Source organism: Acartia tonsa, chromosome 9, assembly GCF_053477335.1.
Source record: "Acartia tonsa isolate MP-2025a chromosome 9, ASM5347733v1, whole genome shotgun sequence".
NCBI lineage: Eukaryota > Metazoa > Arthropoda > Copepoda > Calanoida > Acartiidae > Acartia > Acartia tonsa.
Window position 1 is genome coordinate 17,501,954 of NC_137268.1, and position 12,595 is coordinate 17,514,548.

Below are 12,595 nucleotides of genomic sequence, written 5' to 3' on the forward strand. Positions count from 1 at the left end.
TCCAGGATGTATTTTAACATTATAATATTTGGCTATATCAAGCTGATTTGTTACTGTGATCCCAAATATAAAACAACCATAAAACTGCTTTTTATGATGCATTTTGGAAGTAAAATTAATCGCTTGGATTAACCAACATGGGTTGCTTAATTTTTAGGTACTTATGATTGGCAAGGTTACTAATTTACAATTTACAAATTTATTTTTCTTATTTAGTTAAATACCTTTTTATACAAAAATGAACATTATGGTAAAATAATACTTGCCGCGTGCGCAGAATTTCTAATGGAGTTGTGTCTTTTGAAAACAGGGACGTCCAAGCTTTGTATTTAGAGTAGTTAATATCTGAAGTTTGAAGGGTTTAGGGGGGTTAATCTAATATATTTTTTTAAAAATTAAGGGTTTTTAAAAGTTGAGGGGTGTAAACATTCCTTTACCCCCAACCTTGAACGTATATGAAAAAAGAAAGGCAGGCTTCAAAAATTCTTAAACTTAAGGAATATTGTTAATCACTTGCATCACCTCTCGCACGCTAAAAGTAATTTTGGAGTTTTAATTAAAATTTATCTAAAATATTCCAATAACTCATGTAAAGATTATTGTATAGTAAGCAATCATTTTTAAGAAATTTATGGAAGTTTGGAAATAGATATGGATTCATAAATAAAAAGGCAAAATAAAAAAATATGTCTATTTTGGTTATGTTATTCCTTAGAATGGCGTGCCCAGAAATTTACCAGGGGGAGCGAGTGAGTCTTGAAAGAATAGAAATAAGAGAAGGCAGTCATTACCAAATTCTTGTCTTCGGGGGCGTGTTAACCCTTGAAATCAACAAAAGCTGTGTATTGCCCTTTTCAAATTGAATTTAAGCATAATTATCATATGTCCCATTATATAAGACATCCTGCCGTTTTATTAACGATGCTAGAATATCATAATGTTCGCCCAGCTACATAATTGCTGGCAATTAAAAAATACAAGGACGATCACGTCTTACAAATCAATCTTTTCGATGCATTTGATGACTCAGTAGATTGAGAATGTATGCAGGTTTAGAAAGTACAATGGCAAAAATCCTCTATGTCTATTGGATTTTTAACATTTTAAAAATGAAATTTAAAGACAGTTACAAAAAAATAAATTAGAATGAACTCTAAAGAAAATAATTAGAACTCTAAGCAGATATGTTTAAGCTTTTTTATGGGGGTAAAAATGAGGGATTCCAAAGGTTTTTTTAAGGAGGTAGATGCCCCTTAAACTTCACCCTTAAACGCCAATAACTATAAGGCTAAATAAGATGGCAAACTTGAAGTAATATAGAAATTTTGCACTTCTGTAGAAGCCCCCCAATAATGTTTGGGTTGAACGATATCTTAATGGGTAATCTGATCAATTTGCCAACAGAATAACTAACATTATGCACAGCTACCTAATAAAGAAGGGCAGGGCTAGCTTTAGTAAAAATAATAGTAGATCAGGACTGACTGAATAATATTTATTTGCCTGAATAATGATAAGGATTTGTATACTAAAAATAAATGTATATTTAAAATATTAATTTAAGCAACAAGTCCTGTTTTTAAATTACTAATAAAAAGATGAAAAAATCCATTAAGGCATGTTTAAGCATAATTTAAAGAAAGGAAAAAATGATTTAACATTCTATGAATTAAATTTGCATAGAAAGGGCTAAAAATGAATGTTTGCTAAAAAATTGTCCATTGTCATGAACTTGCACTGCAAAAATTATTTAAAAATATAAATGGATAAGCCCTAGATATCAATAAATTTTGGTTTCAGTTACATAGGTTTTTTTTATCCTTATATAAATGTTGTGTCTGTCTTTCTAACACAGGTAAAAAAATCTTTAGATATTCTTTGATATTTAAGTAACTGTTATTAAAATCTTTAAAATGTTGCCTATTAATCTAAGGTTTTAAAAGAATGTTGACCAACTTTTTTAGAGTTAACTCAAAAGGACTGAAAGACCATTTGTAAGCAAGCACAAAAAAAACATGTTCTTTAAAACATGATTTTAATAAAAAATAACTAACATCCTTTGAATAAGTTTTAAAAAATCCTAAGAAAATAATGGTAAAATGTTTTCATAAAAAAGTTTTGTTAAAAAACTTCAGATGACAAATTGCCTAAATTTTCGTGACTTAATAATTTAAAAGCAAACAGCTAAGAATTTGTTTAAGCCAATTAATCATGTAAATTTTGTATTTTTTGCAAAATATTAACGACTTTTTGGTGAAAAAATGTTTTCTTGAAATGGTTAATATATGAATTATAAAGTTTGAAATATTTACTTAACCATTTATATAAAAAGAATATTATTTCCTATCTGTGTATATGACATTTATAAGAAATATGGCTATGTAAATAACATAATTTTGATATTTAAGTTTCTCTAAATAATATAATACATTAAAAAGCAAAAACCTAAGATTTTTGTTGGGTTAATGGACTCCATCCCTAAAGGTTTTCTTATTATTCTTATTTTTTCTGGTTTCCACACTTTTATAAAGAGAATACAACCAACAAAACTTGTTTTAGCAGAATTTTAAGGCCATACCCACCAAAAAGTCAATGTCTGTTTTTCAGAATATAACTGCTTGCCCTTAACCTTCCATAAAAAGAATTTTTCCATCTTAATATTTGAGCATCATGCATAACCAAATTTTTTTACAAATAATATTATTCAAGGGCGTATCTAAGAGAGTTGGGGATACAGCCCCCCCCCCCCCCAACCTCTCTAATCCAAAACAAAATAACTTGAAAAGAAAATCCTATTATATAAAGTAGTAAGCTTTTTGGTCTGTAGCGAAGGATCTCGCTAACCGCTATTCTCCTTAACAAGCTTCAAGGAAGCTTCAGGGAATGTTTTTTTTAACTATTTTGGTGTAGGGTATCTCCACCCTCCCAATAAAATGACCCCCGACCAAAAAAAGGATAAAAATTTCAAACTTTTTTAAATCTGACTTTTCCCCTCCCATCTTAAGTGTCCCTAGAGGCTTCTAGGTGCGCATCCGCGATTGTTATATAAAGTAAAGAGAATGAACGACAGGTATGTAAATCTTCACCAATAATTTCAACATAAATTCAAATTAAAATGTCATTTATAATTCTAACTACAGATTAAATAAACTTAGACCTATACTTGTTTCCCTGGATGATATATCAATATGTTTATAATAGGGCGTTTTTGATTACTATATCGCTAAATCATCATTTCAAAATTGATTTTTATAGGAAATTTTTATATTTCAATTTGTTGAGAAAAAAAACTACGCAACACGCCCCGACCTTGTCTTGCTATGTAATATGATGTACAATAAGACATTTTTGACGACCTTTCTCACTCAACTCTCCCCAAAATATCCTACCTCATCCCCCCTTGCTACAACTTTTCACAGTAGGGGGCATAAGGGTGCCTTCCATACAAATATCATGTTTTTAAGATGTTGGGTCCAAGACAACTAATGGAGTTAAATTCGTCTTGGTTATATTTGAGAATAGCTTCTCTATAACTATTCATTAATTGTTAAGAAACTGTGAGCTTTTGCAATTTTTTTGTCTTTTAAGAAATTTTATGTTAATTTGGAGTTATCTGATATCAAAGAAAAAAATAAAAAGTGTAAGTTTATTTATCAAACATCCTGCTTTGTCCAAACTTACCTAACATTTTTTTAGGGGGGTAACATGTTACTTGAACTTGATGTTCAAATGTTTAAAGATGAATTATGCAAATTAGTAGGCACCAACTTTTCTCAACTTGAATTGAAAATGCCAAAGAATTTTAACATCATAATCATGAACAAGTGTCTACCAACTATGTGTATTATTTACATATATACGGCATCTTGCTGCTTTTATATTATTATTTCTCACCGTAATATTATTAAATAGGCATTTGGCAAATGTTTTTCAGTTTAGCAATTTTAGAAAAAAAATCACGTGAATTTAGTGGCTTCAATAGAATTTGCTTGAACTTTGGCACTTTTTAAGCTTCCATACATGTTCAATTATAATGACCACTTCCTTTTTTGCTAATATGTAATTATGTTTGTTAATTTTGGGTTATTTACAATTTTACACAAATTCAAACTATTGAAAAAGGAATTATTAGCATTTTGAAGTCAAAAAGTTCACAAAGTCAAGTTTTATTGTATGAAGTTTCATGGATTGTAAAATAGCCTTTGAAGAATTTCAATCTAACTAGAACAATAATTTCCAAATTTGGCAAAGCAACAGCCAAACAACTACATTCCACATTGAAGAGTAGCTACTTAAATGCCATTAATTATGGTCAGCATAATAAATTAAAGAAAATACTTACACACTCTAGTTATAGTTTGGTTTTGAAAATTATCATCTTTTACTATTGTTAGTCTGGAATATATATCAATGATAAAGGAAATATAGATAAATTGTATTAGAGAATTGATGCAAAACTAAAAATTATGGGCTTTGAGTATGGTCAATGTTGAATTTTATACAATGGCTAATTATCGTCAGTATTTATTCTTTGATCATCCTAGCAAAAAGTTATTTGATCTCCCCTACTGTTTGTTTTTAATCCTCTTCTTTTAATTCTAAGATAGGGATTGGATTGATGTAAAATTAAAAACTGAGAAACAATTCTTAAAAACTAGGACAAGTAAGTTTTTGATTAGCATATTATGTTTGATCAATAAAATAACAATTAAGTAAAATAGATTAGTTATTATACTTAAAGTAATTTTTGATAGCAGTTAGATTAAAATACGGATTTTTAAAAAACAGAATTTAAATCCCTGTTTCGGGCTTGTTGTTTATTATCTGTGTTTATATTAAAATTTGCCATGGACTTCTTGAAAACAAACAGCTTTTTTAAAAGCAAAACTTTTCATCATTATCAAGACCGTACATCTTTTCATAGGTAGCAAATATAAAAATTTAAAATAGTCATATTTATTTCAATCTTTTAATAATATCTATTTAATGAATATTGTGCTTTTAAGTTATATTTGATTTCACATTTAAATGTAATAAAAAGATGATTAACAGGACGGCTAGGCACAAATTTAAGAAAAATTATAATACTAACAATAGTCTTATAGAGTAGCTTATAAAGGATAAGAATTAATCCTTTGAAGAAAAAGTAATAAAAATCAACATTAAAAGATTTTATGATAATTGTTTTTACTTGATAATAATCTTCTATCCCTCTGTGCTTTATCTTTATATTACAACAAGGATGACAACATCCATTAAAACGAGGCTCTATCAATATAATAAACAAATATTTATCATAGAGTTGAAGTGAAGTCTGAATACTTATATTTTCAAGTATATAGTATCGTGTCTAATAATCGTAGGAATCATCATTTAGAAAATCAAATTTATATCTCATTGCCATAGGAACTTTAGACAACGTTAACATTTCAACTAACGGACGGACGGATACTTACTAAATAAAGAAAAGCTTCGCTTCTAAGAATTATGGTCATTCTGAGTTTATACAATTAACAATTACAAAAACAAGAATGACAAAATCAGTGAAAACCGAACCAACTTATAAAGATTATTTTATTATTTAAAACAGTTAATTTTTACTGTTTTTATTAAATGATATACATTGAGACAAAATACCTTAAATTTTTGTTTGTTATTATATATAAGTGTGCTATAAATGTTATCAGCAGAAAAGAAAGATACTCTTCTCGAAATGTATTTCATTTTGAACATTATTGAACAGTAGATTGGCTAGATTTGAAATTAAAATTTTAAAAAAATCTTTTTAATTTAGCTACTGCAAGCACGATAATAAAGAATTATTAAAATAATGCTAATTGCTTACTTTTATAACACTGTTTTAATTTTAATAAATTTAAATAATAAAAATAAGAATTGTAAGTCAAAAAAAGAGTTGCTGTTATTGTATCAACAAATAAATTTACATAAATAGTTGATTTTTATGTCAATTTATTCTTCTATAGTTAACAGTTTTCCAAGTATGGCTTCAAAACCGGTTAATTTTCGCTGGATTAGAACTGGCTCTGAGCCATAATGTAAAACCGTTTATCATATTACCGTATTATAGAGTATTTTTCCACGAATAATAAGATAAAAATTATAAAAAAAACAATCCCTATTTTGTTGGCCCAGGCCTTCGACCTTTTAAGGCCAACAAACCTGGAATTGATCTTATATTTATTCATTTACTATCTTTTGAAAACTGTCTGTAATACAATGGGATGGTAACTATTACACCATGACTTGGCGACATAAACGGTGGAATATAAAGACATCGTTCTTTCTATGAAAAATTAAACTTCATGTTTTCTATCAGTATATTCATTCTAAGATCTTCAATTTAATTCAAATTCAAGGTTTTTCATTTACAGGAGCATTTTAAACACATTGATAATAGGCGCAATATTTTGTGTAATTTAAAACAGGGATCTTAAGGGATAAGACAATGAACTATAGATTAAGGTATCTTCAAAGCGATACTAATAAAAAAGAACTTAAATTTCTACTAGCTTAAAAGTTTGGACACTGTTAATCATAAATTAAGCAAGTTTTTAAGCTAGAGAATGACAGATCGTGTTTATAAACTTGAAACTCTATTCGAATGGATAGACAGAAGTAAAAACATAGTCAAAACCATCATGGAACCTATATGAAGCCTCTCTATAAACTGTAAATATTTTTTATCTTAGAAACAAAATAAAAGCAATGTCATTTTAAAACGGCAGATTTTTAAATTTTGATGCTTGCGCATTTTCTGTTTGCGAACCTTTCCTATAATTAACCTTGGTGTGATAACATTCAAATATACACTTTCAAATGTTTGCTTTTTTCACTTCAGGGAAAAGGGATGAGTCATTATAAATTATTTAAGTTTCATTTTTTAGTTAAACTTTCTCAGAAAAAAACTAGCTCAAAACCTGCTGCAAATCAAGTATGTAAATTGTTTTTTTTTTATAGTAGATCAGGTCCTTCATAGTTTTGTCATCCAGCTTATCAGAGATGATCTGACCAAAAAATTTAGTATTTTTTAATCTAAAGTTATTTTCTACCATGCCTCTTTCCCTTAGTCCCTGGACATGCTACTTTGAACCTTGAAGAATACAAAATTGTAATTTAAAACTTAAAGGATTACAGCAAAAAATGAGCACATAGTGGGTGGGGGGAAAACATATTTAAAAACAAAGAAAGTATCTACAGATATTTATGTAATAGGTGGTTTATTTTATAGCTAATATTGTCGAAACAGGAGTTAATTTTACTGATATTCACGTTTACATTATAGACAACATTAAACATTATAACTGGGAACCTATGTTTAATATTTTGAAACATCTTTAAGGAGTGTGTATGTTTTTAAATAAGGAATTTGATTGTATTAAAATAAATAACATTGATAGTAAGAAATATTCTTATTTTGTACTTGAGGCTTAGTGACACTTAAATGAAGGGGGGAGGGGGAAGGGGCAGGGTGTCGACCCTTCAATTTTAATTTTAGTTAAAAAAAGAAAAATTAGAAGAAAGTTTCACAATAAAGAAAAACCATATTGATCAAGCACACTGATAGACATAAAGTTACTTTTTTATAAAGTGTATACGATAAAGAAGAAAATATTTTGTCTTCAAATGAATCCTTCCTTCATCCCTTAAAAAAGTTTTAAAAGTGCGAAAATTCTTTGTATATAATAGGGATGCGGTGAAAGACAATTTAAAATTCTTCTGAATATTTCCCCTGACAATTTCTGGCTGCCCTAAGAAAAAAGATTATTTTTAGGGCTTAGCAGACGCGCGTCAGCTGTGACTAAGCCGCAAATTTAAATCTCGTTGGATGCTTTGAATTGGGTCAGGTTTAGACATCCAGCTGTTTTTAAAATTGTAAAACGTTGATTTCCCTGGGGCTTACAGGGGTATGACACGCGGATGCCGAGCCCTGATTATTTTATCCATTATTGTTTTATCCCTATATTCTTGTTTTATTTGAATGTTTCTAACGCGTAGGTGTTAAATTATAGACAGACTTTTGACCCCAATATATCAAAAACTGCTAAAATGAACAGTGATAAACAGTGTTAAAATTTATTGGAGCTAGAAGAAAATTTGCTTCAATACCTAACAGTTTTTATTTTATCTTAAAAAGCAATGTTTGATAATACAAATATAGCTCATGAATCAAAGGAAATATAAAAATTCTAATATTGAAACTTTTGTTTATTTTGTTTTGGTAAAATTAAATTTCAGTAAAAAGTCATGTATTAGCATCGTATTACTGACAATTTTCCACGAATACTGAAGTTAAAAGAATGCAATTAATCATTTTATTTTCTGCGGAAAGCTATCTATAATACGATGAGATAATTAACTAATACAATTTTTTTTCTCTAAAAATTATCAAAATCCGTGGTGGATTTCCGCTATTTTATTTCAACACATTTATAACTCAAACAACATGTTTTCAATTCATGAATAATCACACATTTTTTTGCAAAATTTTGGATATAAAATATTTATTTTTTGCACGACCTTTGTCTGAAGAACATTAAAGTCTCATAAGTATAATGTACCTTTATATTGGCCAATGCAATCCCCCATTAATCATGAATATTTGTATATGTGTATATTTAATTTTTTTATTAAAAAAACATAATACATCGGACCACCAAGAAAAACTAATTTATTACAAAATGAATGAAAAATTGGGTCTGAACTAACTTACAACATTTAAGAGGTTTCAGTACCGCAGCTACTCTTTAATCAGTTAATTGAAGAGAACATATTAAACAGATAGGACAGAAAATCTTTATAAATATCCTTATTGATAGGCTGTAATACGAAATTTGACTTTTAATGATTTATTGGGCCTTATGATACATACTTAATGTTATTAATCGTTTATATTTTATTCAGACTTCTACATAATGTTGAATATTTTATGTGTTGATAATCTATGTCTGACGGTGAGGAAATCTTAGCTCAGCTTTTATGGATTTTGACTTTGAGATCCTTGTTTTTAAGTTTAGATATAAAAACAGGGGTTTTAATTTAAAGTCTTATAATAGCCAAATAAATAGGTACCGATAAATTTTCTAGTTTTTTCTAAAATACTTTTACAAAAAGTTATAAAAGATTTATAGATGTTTATCAAAAGCATTTTTGAAGTTTTTATAATAAACTTTATTAAGAATAACTAGTAAAAAATTAGGCAAGGTTAAGGGTTTGGGGATAAAAAACTTCAACCACGTTACCATATATACCACAAATTGGTAGGTTAAACACAAAAAAGGATGAAAACATTCAAAGGTATATTTATTTAATGTGAAATGTCTAAAGGGGTATATCATGTGAAGAAAAATAAAATTTAAGAAAAGAGTAACTAGTTTGAATGATAGAAAATCAGATGTAAAATGAATAAATTTCTTAAAGTGGCCAATACTTGTTTGTGAGAAAAATGAATATAGAATATATGTGGATATTATGACAGGGGAAAACTTGTCGTAAATTTAGGTTGCTATTTCTCCTGTCATCTATTGGTCAGTTCGTTTATCCAGTATTAGGGGAAGGGATGAGGTGTATGGGGCAGGGGGTCGTTATTTTAGCCAGCAACAAGTTAAACTTTATTAGAGTACAAGATAATCTGGTGAAAGATCCAAGAAAAAATAAATCCATTGTGAGAAAGGTCACATTTCTAACCAAATACATGCACTTTATATACCACTTAAGTCACCTATAAATCATTCAGAAATGTAGGTTTTTTAAACCTTAAACTGCATATTTATACATTTTATATTCTATAAAAATATGCTTTTATGATAAAAGTAATTTAGCAAAGCTACTCTATGAATTTCATCCAAATAATGTTGTGTTTTTCTTTCAGGAAAGAGAGAGCAAAAAAGCCAATCAAAATCAAACTCTAAAAACAAGAAGAAGGTGATAATTTTATAATTTTAAAGAAAATAGTATCTATAATACAAAGTTGCTTGATGTTTGTCTGTTTGTCTGTTTGTCCGTCCGTCCGTCCTTCCGTCTGAAGCTTAAGATCTCGGTAACCACTGAACCGATTGGATTCTACTCTTCAGAGTATATACCTATCGGTCCTGTGGTGGTCCTTTTTTTTCTTCTGAAGATGTCCCTGGTCCTTTTACGAATTTCACCTTAATTTTTTATCACTTTCTGGGGCAAAGCCCCTAGAGGCTAGGGGTGAAGCCGCTAGTAATATAATACAGTAATAAAATTTTGATACTAAATGTATTAAGAAAGACATAAACGTATCAATCGAGTAGCATTCCTGTAGAAAAAATGTAATGTTTCAACTATTCAGGAAAGCGTAACCTCTCGAGGGAGTAGTTGTCAGGAATATGGTGTAACACCAGGGGTCAAGCCAAGTCCAAGCTTCAATGAAGTAGAGGTAAGGATAGGTTAATAGCAGATATATAAATCTTTCCCAAAATAAACTTTTGTGTTTCCATTTTAAATGTCAAATGGATTTATATACTTATATTATTACCTTTAACCACTGAACCGATATGATTCTCCTTTAATATGTTGCTTGCCATAGGTCCTGGAAAGGTTTATAACAAGTTTTATAAACAAAAAAATAATGGGAGGGATTGAATTCAACCCCACACCACCTCAAGTGCCAAGTTTAATACAATTATACTATTCTAAGACATGAAGGTAAATTTCAATTTTAGTTTTCAATCATAGAAGTGATTCAAGCAATAATTGCTCAGTATTTTGGATTGGCTTATTAATCTTTGAAATTATGTTTTCATTTATTATTTTTTTTTTATATTTCAGATGAGAGTGAAAAAGAAAAGTAATATTCAGTCAGTTTACACTCGACACTCCATACATTTCGATAGTATACAACATGCGCTATCAGGTAAGATTTTCCCTGTTTTTTTAGGAGGGGTGGGGGCATCTTTTATCGGAAGGGTGAAGATACCCTCCCCCAAAATAGTAAAAAACCTTACCTTGATCTACAAGGAGCTTTATTGTAAAGGAAAGCCATATCGGTTCCTCGGTTAGCAACAGAAATAGGTTAATATCGACACAACCATCTTTGTGTATGTGGAAGGGTAATGTAGGAGATGTCAACCCCCCCCCCCTTAGGAATTTAAATTGAAAAGCCTTCCTTCATATTCTACCTGCACTCCCCCCTCCTGAAAGTTTTTAACCTCTAAAAACCCTGTGTACGTCACTAGAGGCAATATAAAACTGTAGAATATATAGTACTGCAGGATTTCAATAGAATTTATCATGGTTAGATTTTAAAAATGATTTAATACTCCAATACCATAAGGGATGTGAAATATTCATGGGCGCTTCGCGTATCCCCAATCCTGCATTTGTATTTGCCAGTTTACAACATCAAAATAAAGTCTTATCTATATGATATCAAAGAAGTAGCCCCTTGAATATATATTTGTCTATTAGATATCATATATGTACAAAAATTGTTAAGTTTTCATGATAAAAATCTGTAAAAAAACACTTTATTACCAATCAAAAAATGTTCGAGTGGCTAAAAAACTACTCTTACTCATGCTTTGAATGAAATTGAATTTAAGATAATTAAAATTTAAAGAATAACATCAAGATTAAAGTCTTTTATAGCCTGTTACTTTACTGTAACAAAACTGGTATCAAATATTTTTTGGAATCGTCTAAGGCTATGATTTCAAGATGGGTGGTGTTTATTTAGAGATAGATCAGTTGAGAAAATATTAACATACTTACGTTTTCCTCTAATAAATATAAAACATGTGCCTCATAATTTTTACTTGGTTATTTTTGAGAAAGCTTCGATGAATTCAAGCATAACTTTTTCTGTACTGTTTTTTGTATTAATTTTCCTGGACGTTTAGCCATGACAGATATATATCTTGATTATAAATTCTAAGTGTAAAGTAGATTCGCTTTTTTTTAAACGTCTAGATTGACCAAGCCTAAAAAATCCACTATCTTGAATTTTTTCTCACATATCTCATTCTTTTATCATACAATTACGACCAGACAGAGATACAGACAGACAGACGGACATACAGACCTTCAGACGAGTTTTTATTGCCCTGCTATAAAATGGCTTTGTGTACCTTATTTACTCTCGCTTTTGAATTATAAAGTTTAAAACGATTTTTAGCGCTTTTAAAACACTTATTGTGTGAGCATTAACGAAACTCTTTACAGTGCCTATAAAAAATGACGTCATACCATACAAATTACCAATGATAAGCCAAAACACAGACTAAATTACAAATGGCAGGCCAGTATACATTTTAATTGGTTGGCCAGTATGATGTCATTTTTTATGGGAACTATAAAAAGCTTCAGCATTAACAGCAAATTAAATATAGACCAACCTACTTTTCTTACTCCCACTCCTTATCATTGTTTCATACATACTTTTTATTTTATGTTTTTACAATGTTCCACTCATTTCAAAAGTAAAAATTCTCTTCTTCAAAAATAGATTTTAAGCTTCCTTATACTAATCCAAAGTGTCTTTAAAAGCTATAAATACACAAAGATAGACATTATGCTACTTTAGCAAAGAGCAATAATTTTGCTTCTTTGTGGA

At 29.2% G+C, this 12,595-nt stretch overlaps 2 protein-coding genes across 2 annotated transcripts in view; one reads left to right on the plus strand and one right to left on the minus strand.

The window, feature by feature from the left end:
* Positions 1-12,595, minus strand: part of LOC145327636 (glutaminyl-peptide cyclotransferase-like) — a 526,230-nt gene that overhangs the window by 390,442 nt on the left and 123,193 nt on the right. The gene's annotated exons all lie outside the window — the stretch shown is intronic.
* The window catches only part of LOC145327626 (uncharacterized), a 189,105-nt gene that overhangs the window by 10,368 nt on the left and 166,142 nt on the right, over positions 1-12,595 (plus strand). The window contains exons 7-9 of the mRNA XM_080171167.1: positions 9,890-9,942; positions 10,334-10,420; positions 10,813-10,897. Of these exons, the coding sequence (XP_080027293.1) occupies positions 9,890-9,942; positions 10,334-10,420; positions 10,813-10,897 (225 nt within the window). The remainder of the gene's footprint in view (positions 1-9,889; positions 9,943-10,333; positions 10,421-10,812; positions 10,898-12,595) is intronic.